This window comes from Somniosus microcephalus, chromosome 18, assembly GCF_052327205.1.
Source record: "Somniosus microcephalus isolate GS21.2 chromosome 18, FLI_Smic_1.0, whole genome shotgun sequence".
Taxonomy (NCBI): Eukaryota; Metazoa; Chordata; class Chondrichthyes; order Squaliformes; family Somniosidae; genus Somniosus; species Somniosus microcephalus.
Window position 1 is genome coordinate 52,983,582 of NC_141004.1, and position 19,095 is coordinate 53,002,676.

The following is a 19,095-nucleotide window of genomic DNA, read 5'->3' on the forward strand; positions in this document are numbered from 1 at the left end:
CATCCTCAAAAAATTTCAGTAGATTAGTCAAGCACGATTTACCTTTTGTAAATCCATGTTGACTTTGTCCGATCCTGTCACTGCTTTCCAAGTGCTCTGCTATTACATCTTTTATAATGGACTCTAGCATTTTCCCCACTACTGATGTCAGGCTAAAAATGAGTTACATAGAAACATAGAAGATAGGAGCAGGAGTAGGCCATTCAGCCCATCGAGCCTGTTCCGCCATTTAATGAGATCATGGCTGATCATCCAAATTCAGTACCCTGTCCCTGCTTTCTCCCCATATCCCTTGATCCCTTTAGCCTTAAGAAATATATCTAACTCCTTCTTGAATATATTTAATAAGTTGGCCTCAACTGCCTTCTGTGGTAGAGAATTCCACAGGTTCACCTCATCTCAGTCCTAAATGGCTTACCCCTTATCCTTCTCAGGTGACTGATGAGTCCAATGCGGGACCTACAGTCTCTATCACAGGTGGGGTGGGGCAGAGCAGTACGGCGTTCTGGTCTGTCGCTATTGGGGTTGTCCATGAGGGCCCTGACGTTCCAGGTCCCAAACTTCATTTTAAAGGGTGGAAGATGCCTGTGCGTGAATTCTTTTAACGTGGGGTGGCCGTTGCACACCAGCTACCACACGGGCCTGACAGAGCAAGGTCTTGGTGCAATGGCAAGGGGGTCCAAGACGATTGGAGACCAGGCTTTGTTACGTCGGCCTAGCACACACACACACAAGCATACTCCTACTGTCCTCCTCCCTCCTTCCCGCAGGTCCTCAGAGTAAAATACATTCCAACCAGGGGGTTGGACAATTTTTTTCTTTTCCTGTATTTTAGTTGGCATAACAAGACACAATTGGAGACAACTATAACAGACGACTTTTACAAATATGACCCGCGATGATTGCTGGGGAGTTTGACCAGAACACAGTATTCCAATTTCCAGTAACCTAAATTTATGCTTCGTATTGAGTAAGTTCTCTTGTATCTTCCTGCCTATATACTTCCCCATTAAAAAAAATCCAAATACAATTTTGCACTGTTTTCTTTCACATAATTTGTGTTGGGACATAATTGGGGAAATCTGTTGGACAATGGGATGCCCTTTTATAAATAGTAAAGCAACACAAATAAAGATGGTCATTGCGTTTGTTCAGAATCTTGGCTGAAATAAAGAGTTGCTTGCAATGTCATTTAGATAAAAATTTACAACTGCAACTCCATGAAATAAAGCCACTGTTGCATTTGCTACTGCTGTGAACAGAGCAGCCCTGGACCGCTGTCTAAAACAGAATACCCACCATGAAACCAGTATATGGATTTTAATGTTCTGGTCTAATATCTCGTGACAGGACGCTGCCTTCGAATGTTCCTTCACTCTCGGCACCACAGCCACCTTCAGTGAAGAGCTTTTTAAAGAAGGTGGGTCTCACTCTAAAAGAAAGATGCACAGGCTCATTTAATCTCATTAATGGGCTTTCTTTATTCAATAAATGCAGCAATGGAATTCAAGTCAACAGCTGTGGCTGTATAAAGATTTGGGAGCAGCAGAGTATTCTTTCCAACTCCCTGACTGCTGTCTCAATAGCAACATCACTCCCATCTCAAATAGTAATTACCAGCTCTTGGCAGACTCCATCTGCTGATTTGCCCTCAGCTCTTGACAGACTTGACTCTTAGTGGCCCATCTGAGGGCTTTTATCCTTGACATTTTCCAGGTTCTGCTTCAGGTCCCAAGCTGCTCTCAGATACATGCCTATGTTCTTGACCATCCAACTAATTAAGATGAGAGACTTTTGACGTTGAAAATTCAGAACCTCAGCCAGGTCATCAGGAGGAGGAGCTAGAGACAGTTCATCGCTGATGAATTTTGAAAAGGAATCCTTTAATAAGTGTTAGGCTCGTAATTTATATATTCTAGGGGCCTAATTCCTGAATGGACACATAACTTTAGCAGTGGGACAAAAGGCTGTGCAAATTGGGTGCAGGCTGTCCCACTGATAAATGGGTATATACTTTGTGCCTGTTTTACACCCGAAAAATGGGTGCAACACATACCAATTTCTTCTCCAATGTCTACTGGGATACCCTCATACGCTAACCTAGACTAATGGGCCTATAGTTTCCAGTATCTGACTTGTCACCCTTTGTGAAAATGAGAACTATATGAGCATCCTTCCAATCCAAGGGAACAATCCCAAACTCTAATGAACTGTTGATGTACAATAATTTAGTTTGCTCTTGTTTCAAAAGTAGTGTGTTCCCATTGACAAAGGTCAACAATAGTTTCTTCATAAATCAGGACAACACACACCTTGAATCCTGATCGTTAACAGAAAAATCATGAGACAGCATTGTAGTGTATGTACCCGTCTACCTTTAAGGGAACTATTGAATGTAACCGTTCACCTTTAATAGAACTACTTTAGGTGTGGCACTATTTGTTTGGCTTCTGTATACTGTAATACCGACAGTGACCACACCAGTATATAAGTGTTGTGGCAGGATAACTGGGGCAGATTCGCCCTGACCTCTGAATAGTAAAGACCTGTTTGTTTGTTACTCCTGAAGTCTGTGTCGTTATTAACTGTACAACCCACAGACTTTACAAGCATTACCTCAAAACCTCGAGCATTGGCAGGCCAACCAGAGGCCCAGAGTCTGAATGGTAATTACATTTTACTGTGGCAGAGCCACCAGGGGACTCTGATCTAATGTACATAATTATCTTTAACAAATTATTAGCTACAGAATGAATCGGTATCTTTGTTCATATTATTGCATGTACATAGCGCGGTCCCTTTAAGAATGAGACCAAACGCGATGACGTCATCACGTTGATCACGTGATCCTCCAGCAGCGGGAAAACATGATGACATCATGACATCAGGCTGGGGAGCCGCCCTAGCCAGTCCTCGTGGAGCCAGCAAAGAGTACAGACCTGTAATTTAGTTCTCCTGTGTTTTTGTGTTAAACTCTGTTGAATAGTATTAAACATCGTTTGTTTGATAGACTGACTCGACCTCAGTCCTTTAGTTAGGAATCTAGCCATTCCTACATTACAACCCTTATTTGAATGGTTCACTTATTCCTGTGCCGTCACTACATAATGATCTAAGGAAAACAAATAAAATGATCTGGACCATTAGTGTAGTATTTATGGAATAACAATACCCAAAGGTATTCAGTTCAAATTCCATTTGAATAAATCTGATCACCTTGTGGGATAGCATCATAAAAAAATGACTATTATTGTCATTAAAAAAATCAACTGGTTCACGAATGTCCTTCAGGGAAGGAATCCTGCCATCCCTTGTGACTTTAATACACACGACATGTTTGACTTTTAATTCCCTCGGAAATGGCTTAGGACGCCACTCAGTTGCACAAACGATCACTAAGAATACTATCCCCACCACCATCTTCTCAAGGGAAACTAGAGATAGGCAATAAATGCATCATGGCCAACATCCCTCACATCCTAAGAACAAAATAAATTAATCTGCAGAGAGAAGCAGACACATTGGGCTGGATTTTCATTAAGCTGTCGGGAAGGAGGCGAGACTACAACTTTCAGGTTTTAGTCCCGCCTCCATCGACGTCCAGCCAATCGACGCGATTTTCCCTTGATTGACCTTGTTGAGCCCGCCCAACGGGCTCAGCAGGCCAATTAAGGGCCACCCGGCAACAGGTGACGTCACAGACTGAAATTTCATCTGTCAAGTGTTTTTGACAGATGAAATAGCAGTATTTCACAGCTGTTTGAAGCTGTCAAACACTGACAGTCTGACTTCTAACCTGAGTCCTTCTACACAGACTCAGTTAGAACTCTCACCGACACTGAAAGCTGAAGGCTGTCACTTTTGACAGATCGCAGCCGTTCAGCTTTCAGTTCCGGCTGAGTGATGGACTCCCGACGCCTAGAGAAAGAAAGGCTGTTAAGGTAAGTACAGGTAATTTAAACTTCTTCACACACTTTAGGCACACCAAACACAATTACCTTTGCACTCATGCACCCATCACTCACCTGAACACTGACATCGCGACCCCTCCAAGTCCTTCAACCCGACGGCCCACCTGCTCTAACCTGGCGTGGTTTTGAGCCGCCGGGAATCCCATACGACACCCCTCAAAATAGGGATTAGGCTAAAAACTGCCTGTTAACAGGCAGTTAATTGGCACTAATCCCTTCCCGCCTCGGGTCGGCGGGTCCTAGTGCGGGGCGGGTACCCGCCTCCCTTGAAACTTACGTGGAGGCGGGTTTTGGGCGGGATGGTGTCGGGACTCCCGAATTCGGGACTTATGCCCCCCGCACGCCTGAAAGCCCGCCTCACAGCACACTGAATATCTGGCCCAATGGTTAACCAATTACAAAAGAGTATTAATGACAGTGGCTGTGTAGCAGCCCCATCTCTTAGTGGAAGAAGGGTCTAGGAGATGAAAAGCATCAAGTTACAAGACTTGGTAATCACTGTTTTAGGACAGACCTTTAATTCTTCGTCTCCCACTGTCAAGACAATTTGCCAAGGAAGTTTGCAATCCCCACATCAAAAGCATTGCTATTAGCTGGTAATGCACAGGCTGTTGTTCTAAACCATTTTTCCAAAAGTTCCCCTTGAAATTCCATAAAACAAAATTTAGACTAAACTACAACATTTCAAGCCAACTGAATGGTGAGGCATTTGACTTAAATCTGCGATAAAACTTTAGTCAAACCCTTGCTGTAACAAATTTATTACTTCAAAGTCCCCACTGAATGTTTTCCCTAATCCCAGTGGAAGGTTGCCACTAATCCCAGAAAGGGTGGGTGGGTGGATGGATTGGGTGCTGGGCAGGGATGTGATATCATGGTTCGAGGTCCTAGAGTTGCTTTGCTGTTGATGAGAATTCTTTGAAAAACATAATTTATGTCTCCATATTATATCAGAAGTAAATGAAACAATGGATTGATATCTTAAACTTCAAACTTTAAGTGTCCATTTCACATTTTAGAAATTTCTGCACAGCCCACTCAAAAATTCCACTCTTCGGTCCAGAAGTGACTGGGTGGCAACCATATCCAGCCAGATAGTGGTTTCAGTAAGATGAATCCAACTGCCAATTGGGATGGTTCATCGTATTGGCGTACTAACACACACGGTCACGGTGCTGTTGCAGGGTTCTGACTGCTTTCCTCCACGTGCTGAGCTCCTGGTTTCAGCTGAGCCATTAGAGGAGGTGCCGAGTCAACGCGACCCTCACAGGCGAAGAGAAAATAGGAAATCACTGATTCGTGCTGGAAACGGTTCACGTCGGCATTAGGTAAACATCCCAGTAATGTTCTCCTTGGTTGAACAGCCTTGCCAGTATTCACAACTTAGGATCACTCTTGTAGAATGGTGTCTTGAGTACAGCATCGGAGGGCAGGTGGGTCCATGTAACCAAGTCCAAGGAAGGTGTCAGTGCTTTCAGAAGAGAAGGGGGGGGGGGGGGGAAGAACACCCGGCCCCATTATGATATGCTGGTTGGGTCAGGATTTCTATTAACTTTGGATTTTAAAAATGCCAAGAAAAAAAATGAACAACAGATAAACAGGACTCCTGGTTCCAGGACTGCAATTCCATGATTTGATTGAAAGAATGTAACTGTATACACAAAAATAAAAGGATGAAACAAAACACAACATTTTAATGACATTTTTTTATTGGCAGTGGAAAATAATTGTTTCAGTTCTAGTGTCCACTGAAACCAGGCAACAAATAATACTGTGACAAAAGAAACAAAAGATTTGGATATACTGTACAAAACAAGAGCATTTCAAGTGCAAAGACCACAACGTTGTGTTCTCAGTTGGTTACTCAAACTTGCAAACAATTACATTTTATTCCTGTAAGCAACAGAAAGGAAGACCACACCGTTAGACACAGATGAACATGTCTTTCCAAGTGTGCACCAACTCCAGCTTAAAACGTCCGGGTCTATCACTCAGCTATTGAACTTGCCTGAAATTAGAATCGTCTTTCTCCCCCACAATGCCATAGTTATACTTTATAAAATGATGCAGGAATTATTCATGGTGCATAGTGCTGAAATGTGTGGAACTGTGCACCATCAAAACACAATATTAATTGCTCTCCATTATCATTGATACTGGATAAAATGTGGAACGCGAGAGGAAAGGCTGGAAACCTTGGGTGGTTTGCCTTAAATATAAATATATATATCAGTAAGATGATAATGAAATTATGTACAGTGATGCTAAAGATACACAACTATTCTGTGAAAGAAAAGAATTGGACTTTTGTTTTAAAAACAGGATGTCTAAGGCTGCTCATGAAGTTCAAGGTTTTAATATACTTACCAGCACATATTATTTTATGATATGCTGATTAATCCTATGCCAGCTCCACATTCTTTTGGACCACATGCGAGTCCATTATTAATTTTTGGAGGTTATGAATTTCATAAAATTGAGTGACTTTAATTTTGGAAGCCTGTAATTTTACCTATAACTCAAGTATTATACATAATAATGAGGTCTCAAAATTACTCTTGCCTGAATCAAAAATGTACTGTATACAAACACTTTTCATTCACTGCATGTATAAGTTGATTATTAAGATTAAATCTACACCATCAAACCCAACTCATCATCCTTTTTGGACCATAATACAAGCTGACTGTTAATTAAAATTGAATTATTTACCTTCCTTCTAACAGCATAACTTGTTAGATTGTGTGAATTGGGTCTTCATAGCTATCAGCATTAGACAGCTCAGAGATCACATTAGCTAAATAAAACAAGTTGGCTATTGCATTAGTAATGTAGATGATAAAAGATGTTTGATCCAATATTTAAAACACTTGGTGTGTGTTGAACAGAAACTATCATCTGATGAGTGTCCAGCAGTTCACCAGGTTTGCAAACAAATGTTTTGCTGAAGCCCATGACTCATAGATCACCTCCTCATGTTCAGTAAATTCAGTTGTATTTGCAAAACTTTCATCCCAACACTCATTACATCTGTGCTGACACGTTTAAACGTTCATTAAACCAACACCAGTTCACCCACTCCCCAGCATGGCACCTGTTGGTGTAAATAAACCTCACCAGGCAATGTTGGTAAAGGGGCTTTTAATGGAGTTTTCAGAGCTAGACATTCCTGACTCAAAACTTAACACAGTGCCCTTTTAAATGAAGCGTTAAAGATTTAAATGATGTCGATGAGCACCATTTGTGCCATTCCAGCTATCACTACACGTGCTACAAAAACTATAAATTACAAATTTACACACTTCACAAATTAATTTCTCTACCCAAAACCTAAAATAAGTGAAAAGGCAGGAGATATATAGGTTAAGCGCCCTGCTTGGACTTTTATTTGAAACTTGCAAGGTACATACCTTATTGCATATTTGTCATCTCACTTCAAGGTGGAATACAAGTACACAAGGAGATGTGTGGCAGCAAAGTGCAGCAAAGCACAACACTAGAGCAGCAGGAAGCTGTCATACCTCCAAGATAAGTGGCTTTGGAAACATGCACACAAAAGACATTTGCATGTTGTGGGTTAACAAAACTGTATTAAATTAGGTCTTTTCTGACAAGCCATCAACAGACCAGTCACACCACGATTTACATGGGTCATAATTGGGGGGGGTTGCAGCTCAGACAAGTGAAGCTCTTGGAAGATTAGATAAATTCAGCCACACTGGTAGTTGGGATAAGTTTATGCTGTAGCAGCTGCTTTATCTGCTCTCAGGCCAACTTTTATAGTGTGGGCATTTGCTTTTTTTTTCTGTTTGTTTTTTATTCTGGCTGACATGACCAGGTATTTCATGATATTGTGTCACGAGCTGCATCATCACATGCTCTTCAGATGACAATATCCCTTAAATAAAATGATGGCACTTGTCTTTATTAGCTCCAACAAGCTGTATTTAGCCCCCCTCAAAAATACAGTATGACACTGTGAACCGCCAATGTTACGTGTGCACCAACACTTTACGTTCACTGTAGTGGCACGATCCGAGGAACATCTCAAAGGATTCTTGGTAATTCTCCAGGTTTAACCCACAGGTCACCTCAACATGTGAAAAAATTTTTTTAAAGTGCATTTATATTTGAAAGGTTTATGTGCAGCTCACAAACCCATCCCTTTTTGCTCTGTATATTTGTTGAATGGTTTGGGTGACATAGCAAAAGAGGATCTCCTTAAAACGTGTCCAGATTTGGTGTGAAGGGATTGGTCCACATAATATAGGAGAAGCTATTTAAAAAAAGTTTCTTCTGAGTATTTGTTACAATAAAATGTCAGTTTCTGCAAATACCCATCCTGTTGACACTAAAAAGTGGAAGATCTCCAATTAGATCCCCTTGATTTATGTTAACCCCACCTCACCCACTGTACCCTACCCTAATAAAATGTAGGGTGTACAGAGCTCCAGCAATGAATCCCATGGATACAGATGTATTAGATTGTAATATTTACAAATTAAAAACACATGGTTCTGATCAACAGGTAAGTAGATAGTAATTAGTTTCTTAGAGATCAAATTGCATTAGTGGTCAACACCCCCCGCCCCCCCGCCACTATCGGTGTGTTGCTAAATAAAAATAGTGCAAGGTAAGATCTGTTAACCAAGCTTTGCACCATCACCACAGCACACTCAGAAGACATGTTCATCGTCAAAAACCAGGCAATAATAAGTAACAGAATGCTGTACAGTCAGTCAAACGACTTTAGAGTTGAGAGTTATCATTCACCGTTTTGTCAGTTTATGTACATTAATTTTTTTTTTCTTTGAATTAGTACATTTGGTAAAATGACAATTACCATATGACAAGGCAAACTTGGCGAGAATAAATGAAAGTGCAAAACCTAGGACTGAGTACAATGCCTGAAAGAGGAAAAAAAAGAGAGGTTTTAAAAGAGAATGCCCATAAGCATTTGATGAGCTGGGGATTTCATTCCAGAGATGAAAGAAAGGTGCTTCACTTTTTCCATTTTTACTTCATTAAATATGGTCATAATTTATGGGCAAATGGAGGAGTACAGACCTAGTTCACGTTACAAAATGTGCTCTGTGTATCCAAGAGATTTTAAATTGTGCTTATGGTATTTGAGTGAATGAGTGGGTGCGCATGGCGGTGAGCGGTGTCTTTAAATAGAGCAGAATTGGACTTTGATGAGACAGGATTAGCCCCTTTCCATTATATTTGGATAATTTAATCGCTTTCAAAACTCTGATCAACACACTTCCTGAGCTGCTTCTTCACAATCCGCTAATTTGAAAAGTACGTATTTGAACACAACAAAGTACAGCAATATGATTCTTTCACAAAAAAGGTTAATAAAAAACAATTGGATGAATTGAACTGAACTGCCACAAGAAAGTACTAAGTATATTTTAAACACGATTCAATTAGTGTGACTGCAGTTAAAAACTAGCATCAAGAAAACTCAGTGCGTGGTGCTGACAATAAACTTCATTAACCTGCACACTGAGATATTTGTCGGATACTGTCAGTATTTTCTGAAGGGAAAAATGTATTAAAAAGCAGAGACAATGTTCGTTTAACATAATTTTAAAAAAGTTTTAAAAAACACAATTTAAATATTTTAACAACTTTGGAAATCTAGCCATTTGATGAATTATTTTGATTATGAAATATGGAGGATAAAAAACACAGCTACTCAATAAGTCTGCCTTCCCATGATTAGACCAAGTTATTTTCATGCATTTTTATTAAGCATGCTTTCTTCTAAGAGCTAAGGAGGGTAGTGGGGACTGTTTTCAAATTTATTAGGTAGAAGAAAATTGGATTTAGAAGATGCTGATAGCATCATCCAAATTTATTGGGCAAATTCAATAAAACTTTGGGTGACAAAATTGCAGCCGTTATTAAAATAAGTATTTACGACAGCCTATTCTTTCTGGGCTTTAATGTATAATGATATCCTTCGCAGGCAGCAAATTACAAGCGCAGCTCAGTGTCACTTCCTTCTGTGGTCCTATTCACCCCCTGCACGTTACAGGATGCTGAACTCGTTGAATAAGATTTGCAAAGAAATTGTAGCACATTTTTCTTTGTGGCACTTGGGAATTAAAATGCTATACTGAGCATATTTAATTACTGTATTTGCAAAAGAGTCTATGTTCAAGAATCATTTTGACTGCTCCCCACAAAGTGCTGAATTAAAATCATGCCCCCTTCACTAGCTTAGAAGGACAATGTATCAATTTATTAAAAATGAATTTTAGAAAACATGATTAACATTTCGTCAATCCTCATGCAAGTTATCAATGTTCAATATTTTTCAAGGGATCGTCACACAGACTCGAGGAACAGAAAGTGCCAGTGCTTAGCCACTTTAACACACTTTAAAAGGAACCTGGCTAAATTCCTCAGGTAATATCTGAATAAGCTGAAATAAGTGTTAGTTTGATACTAACTTTGTGAAATCAGTTCCCTATGTCCCAGGTAGGCAGGGCATGGCCACTTTAACAGCAGGCATCTGCCACGCAACATTTATCTTAAGCTACTATTATATTCATTTAAAAATAGGGAAATCACAACAGGAAATAACTTGTTTAAACATTACAAGGCATCTGTTGATAAAATGCTAATAATTTTCTTTTAACCCTACAACTTACAGAATATTTGAAGAACCTTTTGCATTAGAAACCACCCATTTCAAAATGTTGTGAATTGTTCAGTGATCTTCAGTGTTTACTATTGTATCTAAAATCAGAATGGTCAGCATTGAAGGTTAAAACCTTTTTTGGATGTTGTGCTGCTTTGCAACATCGTAAAATTGGAAGTAATATTTCTACTGTACATAATTTTTAAAAAATATCCTTTGTAACCAGGTCTGTACGTATAGCAATGAAAGGGGGTAATGAGAAACAGAGAAAAGTGTTTGGTTAGTGAACTGAAAAGACATACAGGATATGATGTGTAAGACTCAGGGATTCATTGGGCAAAGTTAAAGGAAACAAACCCTTTGTGTAAACACAAGGCCGATTTAAAAACCTGTTGCAGTACTATTAGGAGTCAGTATATATTTTTTTTAAACGTTCAGTGGAGTAAGAGTTTCCGGGAGCTGGGAACTGTCATCAAACGGAGAATCAATGCTTTTGCACACAGGAGGAGTCTGTTTAACACCTGTCGTTTCCACAACAACCTAAAAATAATAATGATTCAAGCTACCCAGTCATATGTTATGCTACAATTTACATAGCAGAGAAATAATTGCACACTTCATTCGTTGAAAACGAACAATTCCTCATCAAATGGAACAGGATGTCCTTGAAAAGTATCGGCAAGATAAAAATGGCAGCAACATCAATGATTAAGACAGCATTTAGGTTGAATCTACATACTTCAAATTCCATTAAATTATCTAAAAAAAATGCTGTTACAGTCAGCCATATTTATATACATTTACATAAAAAACTTGCGTTACTTCATGGCCATACGTTTACATACAGCAGGTATGATACATTTAAGAAAAATTACTACAACCAATGAAACCACAACGGTACTTGGTTAAAAGTTGACAGAACTTACTACGGACTGTACCAGAACAATATTACAGTAAAACAGCTCGAAAATGGAACCCTAGAATTCTCTACCAGCTTTGTAAAGGATAACCCCACAAAGGAAGTCATTACCAGATAAATAAAATGATAGTGTAAGATTTTCTCTGAACTGAAGTAAACTATTGCCCATTTATATTCAATGTACATTCGAACCATCTGTGCCTTTATAATTATTGTGCAGCAGCATTTGACCTCCATTGTTGATCTCACAGAGATGTAGTGGATTAGTCCCGAAAGGCAGCGAGCATGTGTCCATACAGGTAGTGGGAATGCACTGGAAGAGACAAATTGCCAATCATTAATTAGATATTTTCCACGCCAGCTTTCTCCCTTCCTGTCCTGAAAGTGTTGACTCTTACTGGGGGGTACAGTTCTACAGACACCAGCAGTCCTCCAAGTGCTTTGCCCATGAGGCCATTCTTCACATGCTAGCTAGACATGAAAACATCAGCAGCTTATTCAACTGTGGCAGGCAGCACAGTTAGTGCATTTCTACCCTCACCTGACCTCCATGCACTCACACTTTGCAGTGGGTGAGTCACTGGATAATGGGCAGAGGTAAGAACCTTGGTTATTTTTATTTTCTCTCCCCAGTTCAGGGCACTGAGGCCAATTGTAATGCCCCAACTGCTGCTCCAGCTATCTCAAAGATCAGAGTTACATTTTGTTTAAGGTAGGAGAGTTACGCTTTGTTTTAGTTGGGATCACAGTGTAGTTGTTATTTAGGGTCTTCATAACTATTGCACAACACACAAGACAGCTCAGATCCTTTGTGAAGATAGGGTAGAGTTGGTCCAAAAGGTTCATCTTTTAAACCTGAACTTTTACACTGATTTCAGTGCAGTACTGAGGAATCAAATATTAAAACCAAGGGCTTATCTACTTGTTCAGGTGGACATAAAACTATTTGAAGAACAGCGGGGGAGTTCTCCCGATATCCCGGGCAACATTCCTCCCTCAACTAACACCAAAAATAGATTAACTGGATATTTATCCCATGGGTAGTGCAGCAATGGTTATGGTACTAGACTAGTAACCTAGAGGTTGTTAGTGTGGTAATTTGTGACTGGCACCAGGAAGGAAGAATTATACTAAATGCCCAACTGGTTCCCTAATGTCCTTCCCGGATGGGAAGCTGGCAGTGGTCTGGTCTACCTTCGACTAACAGTACTTTTTAGCAAGCTCTGAATACTCACTAGGTAGTCCACTTCACCATTTACTTTCCTGATACCTGCCACACACTTGTATTCGACAGGTGCTTTTACCAGTCATGGTGAAAGAAATGCAGTTTTCTAAAGGCGACCAGATTTCAAATTTGTTAAACTGGAACATTCCACTCTTTCAAAAAGAGAGGGAGGTGGAAAAAATGGAAATTAATTTTCAAAACTAGTTCAAAGAGTGGTTAAGTGGGTCTTTTACTTCCTTGGAAATCAGTCTGAAGGGATGTTAATTGGGGCAGTGAGGTGATCAGTGCACATAACCTCACCTTCACAAATTCAGACACTGTGCCAGACTAAAGGCGGGGGGGGGGGGGGGGGGGGAAAGAGTGGGAACAAATCTGTAATCCTGATGGTGAGAGAGCTGGAGTAGCAGTAAATGCTAGTCATTGGAAAGTTATTCAGTACAATCCGTGACCCATTGTGATCCAGAACAATTTTTTTTCCCCAACTGAGAGTGCTAATTCAGCTCCGCCACACTGAATAACTCATGCTCCCCGCATGGTGTCATCTGCACTATTTAAACTGAAGGAAAATAGAAAAAGATATGCAGTTGATAAGTTTGCAATCTCAAATACATTTTAATTTTTTTAATTGTTTTTTTTTAAAAAAGGCTTTGTTCTTTATTTCAAACTTCTTTTTAAATTGCATACGGACAATGTTAAAGTGGCAAAAAAAATGTTCAAAGTTGAAATCAGGCAGCTCTGGGACAAGCAGTAAAACTCATCAATCCTACACTTACAGCTTGAAGAATGAGAATGTCTTCCTTTTAGAACCAGAACATTCATCAGAAGCAACTGCAAGTGTCCTTGGCAATATCCCAAAATCAAGCAATCCATCGCACCAATTTGCTTTCTACTCCCAAGCCTTTTAGTCTAGAGTGACACTACCAAATTCAGTAAAGCTTTGTGTTAGCAACTAAGTGGGAAGTAGATTACAGGCTTCATTTTCTGTGATTAACCTCCTTCAGAAAAACTGAATGCTGAGAGACCAACAATGAGCTAGAATGATATCTAGATCTCCATGGAATTGTCTGAATCCATGGCTGAAGTCTGCACCCAAATGTAGGAGAAATTTCACCTGTGAAAACCAGGTTGAACGCAGTGGGGGATGGGAGAAAACCTTTAGCTGTATTTCTGGGGAAAGGAAATTTGATTGAGGTGCATGGGAGCCACTGAACGTAAAAAAATAATTAAGATTTCAAAAAGAATTAGTGTTAGCACACTGAAGAGTTTCCGAGATTACAGTAGTCATAAAAAGAGGATTTGATCATCGACAACAATGCTTTTCTGGCAGTCATGAAAAATGCCTATGGGTGTAGTCTGTAGAACAGTAAACCCTTCTGAGGAATGTCACGGTTCATATTATATTTACTATACTGTTCTTCACGACTGCACAGTCAGGTTACTTTCAAGTACAATGTTCTTACACACAGACAGCATAACAGATGAACTATTTCATCTGTTGCCCTTGAAAAATTGGACACTCTCAACTTGTTGCCTGGGGCATGAGAACATTGTTGCTAGGCAATGCTGGTTAAACAATTGACATCATTCACTGAGCTCAGTCATGAGAATAGGCCGGCTCATCATGGGAAATTGCCACAACACTCAATATATTCCTCACAAGGCCTTTTCTTCAAGGCATCAATTTTACACTTATACATTGCACGTGAGGGTAGAATTATGCCCGAGTCCCGACTGGCATTAGTTTGCAGGGCCACCAATTATTTAACTGATCATATCACCTTATCTAATAATCAAAGATGCCTGCAAGTTTCACTAGCAGTTTAGGTTTAGAAATGAGAAAAAAGTCTGACATTTAGTGACAAGATTGATGTATAAATGATAACATATTTTGCACCATCCACATGCTGGTAACATTAATACTGTATAGAAAAGCTGCAGACTGATCCTTGTACCAGGCACATGAAAGCTACAAGTTGTCAGGGCTGAAATTCTTCAACATCGCAAATATATAGTTTCAGATCGCAAGCAATTCCTGGTTATTATTGTGTCTTTCTGTGTATGGCACTGCAGTGGTGAGCAGAAGTTCCCCAAATCCTCTGTTCTATCCACACAGCAATGAAAGTCAGAAAGTAAAAGATGCATACTCACCGGTAATCACTGCTGACTCCCTGACTGATCTGGATGTCAGCAGGAGTATGTGCGTACTGTCGATGTGTCTAACCTTGGCGTCCCTGATGTACCAACTATTTTCCAGTCATGACAAATGACAAAAAACACACACAACATGCAGTAAGTACAGCAAGTCATTCCTGCAGATTAGCACAAACATAGAAAGCCAAGCTTCAAACAAGCGCTCTCAAAAAAACAATACTGGGGGCTCAGTGTTTAACCATCCGCAACCAGCCTCTCCGCATTCGCATTTAAACAGACAATGTTGTAAACACCTGGAGGGTCTGGGTTATATAAAAAAAAATCCCCACATCATGCACAATTCTTAGACTAGATAGGACGCACATTTGTGCCAATAACTTCCTAAGGCTAGCTACTGGAAAGTACAACCAGGTTAGCTTAACCTCCAATTTTTCCTGCTTCCGCAGTGAGGAACTGTTGAGTATCATTTCCTCAGCAGCTCCTTCTAAGATGGCTGCTAAGGTCAGAAACTCCGCTTGTGGGTGATGTGTGTGTAACAGCCACCTGTTACTACTTCACTCAGCTGCTTTTACAACAACAACCTGTATTTATATAGCACCTTTAATGTAGGAAAACGTCCCAAGGCGCTTCACAGGAGAGTAATCAGACAAAAAACTGAGCCAAAGGAGGAGATATTAGGACAGGTGACTAAAAGCTGGGTAGGTTTTAAGGAGCGTCTTAAAGAATGAAAGAGAAGCAGAAAGGTTTAGGGAAGGAACTCCACAGCTTAGGGCCTAGACAAATGAAGGCACAGCTGCCAATGGAGGGCTGAAGGAAATCGGGGATGCACAAGAGTAGAGTTGGAGGAACGCTGAGTTCTCAAAGGGTTGTAGGGCTGGAGCAGGTTACCGGGACAGGGAGTGACAAGGCCATGGAGGCATTTGAACAAGAGGATGAGAATTTTAAAATGGAGACGTTGGTGGACCGGCAACCAATGTAGGTTAGCGAGCACAGGGGTGAATGGGACTTGGTGTGGGTTAGGATACAGGCAGCAGGCTATTGGAGGAGCTCAAGTTTTTGGAGCATGGAAGAAGGAAGGCTGGCCAGGAGAGCACTGGAATAGTAGATGCTGGAGGTAATAAAAGCATTGGTGAGGGTTGCAGCAGCAGATATGCTGAGGCAGGGGCGTAGACGGGAGATGTTACAGAGGGTGCCAGTTGCACTGTGGCACCTCAAGTTAGTGGCTGTTATTCAAATCTGAGCCGAGAAAGTGAGTGTTGGCAGGCTATTGGATCACAGGGTCACTTGCAGCCAAACCTGGTCCCGTTCTCACCTGACATTTAGAACCGTAGAATTGCAGCAGTGGTTGCTGGAACCCTGGCTGACATTCTCTTGCCTAACCCAGGGCGCAGGCCTGGCTAAGATCAGCTAACTCAGCACGGATCAGGGATCTCTGGCTCTGCTACTTAACCAGCACCTTAACCAGCTGAACCACAAAGAGAGCGCAGGGTCAGCATTTTGACATGAGCAGGTTAAGTGGATCACAGCTCTGCCTTGCTGCCAATACGCAGTTTGATGTATATACAGACTGCAGTGGGACTGCGACTGCTATAAAAAGCTCATCATCCTGATTAGCACTCCATGCAAACCTGCAGACGTGGGATTAGGTAGGTTACATGGGCGCTGGAGATATCAGCGAAAAGCAATAAAAATGATCTTCTGAGTAGTAAGATTCCCAGGGAATTATTTCAAGAACTCTAAAAACTGCTTCAATTCAGTAAAATGGATTTCTTTCCATAATTCCCCTGGAAACCAAGCTAGGAACAACAGACACTCTAACAAGAAATGAGGGAGTGAGAGAGCTCCATTATTATTTTATATTCCAGAATTTCATACGTATCATTAATAACTCATGTATCCCATAAGAAAGTTTTTTGAATAAGATATAAATCACCCTGGGTAATTGCACATGTTGCATTGTGTGAAATGTTAATTCATGGCATGTAATTGGGCTCAGATATTAATGTCTTGTTGGGATTGTTAATTAGTGCAGTACGGCTTTAACATTAAAACAAAGATTTGATACTTCTGTTTCCAATGATGTTGATCCATACAACAATGGCTGTTGTATTTTGAGCCTGACAAATGTTCCAGTTGTCACTGCGAAAGGCCGGGTTCTATCCCGTTTCATGCACTTCAATGTTATGTTACTGCAACACAGCCAATAAGACAGTTAGATTTATGAAGGATAAATACAGATGCACCAAAATGTGCTGTGACCTCCGCTTTCACCATACCACTGTGTGGAAGTGATTCCTCATCACATACGGTGGAGAGTTGATGAGAGGCTGATTTCATTTACCTTCTGGTTGAAGTTTCTTCGGCTGTACTGAAGGAGCTGGGGCGGACATTGCTGTAACCCTGAACCCTGCGGGTAGTGTTTCTGTAGACCCAGCCATCATGGCGATACCGTGGACCTCTCGCGGCCGAAAGCGCTTTCGCCATGATGGTGCGCGCCTGAAACTTTTGTCATCGCCCTGTAATACCAGAAGGAATAAAGCTGTGGCACTACGAGAATTTGAGAGATTTAAGAGTTGGATTACTCGATCATCTTCAACAGTTAACATACAACAGAGATTGCCTTATTTCCTGTCACTTTTTAGGAATCCTGAATGAACTTCAGCTCCCACCAGAAACTCAATACCCATGACACCAATTCAATCCCCCTCCCAGGCCAACGTGTCTACTTGAATCGAACTGTTCGCAACTTTGGTGTCCTAACTTGATCCCGAGCTGAGCTCATGACTCCATATCCTCTCCACTGTAAAGTGCGGCTACTTCCACCGCTTACCGATGCCCCTGCCTCAGCCCATCTGCTGCTTTAAACCTTCATGTGTGCCTTTTTCAGCTCCAGACATGCAAATACCCTGGTGGAAAGGCAAAGTAGAGAAGCCTCACCAAATGAGGCCCAGTCAAGGTTCCAGCCTATCCTGCTCAAAGTTCTAATTCCACTGCTCCCTTGGCTGGCCTCCTATCCTTCACCCTCCGTAAACTTCAGCTCATCCAAAACTCTGCTGCCTGTATCCGATCCTGCAATAGGTCCCGCTCCTATATCACCCATCACCCTTGTTCTTGCTCACCTACATCGGCTCCCGGTCTCCCAACTCCTTCAATTTAGAATTCTCAGCCCTGTGCTTTAAATTCCCTTCATGACCTCACCACTTCCTATATTCGTATCGTCCTCCATCCTTACAACACCCGGCTACCGACCATAGAGCACATATACCAGAAACGCTGTTTACGGAGGTCACGGACCATCATCAAAGACCCTACCCACCCCAGCCACAGTCTGTTCGCCCTCCTGCCATCTGGGAGACGCTACAGATGCATTTGCACCCGAACGACCAGATTTAGGAACAGCTTCTTTCCCAGGGCTGTCATCCTACTGAACTCCACAAATAAACTCTAAAGCCTGCACATCTGCCAATGCACTTTATTATGGTTATGTTTATGTTAATGTATTACAAGCCAAATGTATGTTGAATGTTTAAATGTCTTAATCTAAATGTACACTCTCGGGAGCCGCAAGCCTACATTTCGTTGTACTGCACTTGTGCACTAACAATGACAATAAAGTTGATTATGATTATGATTATGAAAACTCTCTGTTCATTTTATGCTGGCCTCTTGTGCATCTCCCATTTCTTTGTCCCACCTTGCCTTGACCTCTCAAGGCTCTACGCTTTGGAATCCCCTCCATAAACCTCTCTGGCTTTTCACCTCACTTTCCTCCTTTAAGACCTTCCTTAAAAACTACCTTTTTGACCAAGGCCTAGAAAAATGGGGCGCCAGCCTCGCCAGGGCGCTAAAAGTAGCGCCCCGGAAGTAGTCGCCGCCGCCTGCCGGAAATTGACTTTGCGCGCCCCAGAGGGAAGCGCGGCGCTACTGGAGGCGCCCCGCATCCCTCTTGGGGTGCTGCAACTCAATATCGCTGCGCAACATGCCGCAGTGCCACACGCTGCGGCACGGCGTGCTGTGGTACGGCAGGCCTTAATCCCCTTCTTAAAGGGGAGGGGCCTGCTGCAGCGCGATCAAAGATCGCGAGTGCCGGCAAAAGAGCCTGGCACCGAGGAGAAGTGCCGGGCTCTTGGAACACAGCCGGCACTCCGCGGGGGGGGGCTCAGGAGGCTGGGGA

General features: G+C 41.6%; 1 protein-coding gene across 1 annotated transcript in view; it reads right to left on the bottom strand.

Moving 5' to 3' along the window:
- Window positions 1-5,658: 5,658 nt before the first annotated feature.
- ppfia4 (PTPRF interacting protein alpha 4) overlaps window positions 5,659-19,095 on the bottom strand; it is a 165,373-nt gene continuing 151,936 nt past the window's right edge. The window contains exons 25-27 of the mRNA XM_086011458.1: window positions 17,263-17,437; window positions 14,919-15,013; window positions 5,659-11,858 (exon numbers count right to left, since the gene is read on the bottom strand). Of these exons, the coding sequence (XP_085867584.1) occupies window positions 14,955-15,013; window positions 17,263-17,437 (234 nt within the window). The 3' untranslated portion in view covers window positions 5,659-11,858; window positions 14,919-14,954. The remainder of the gene's footprint in view (window positions 11,859-14,918; window positions 15,014-17,262; window positions 17,438-19,095) is intronic.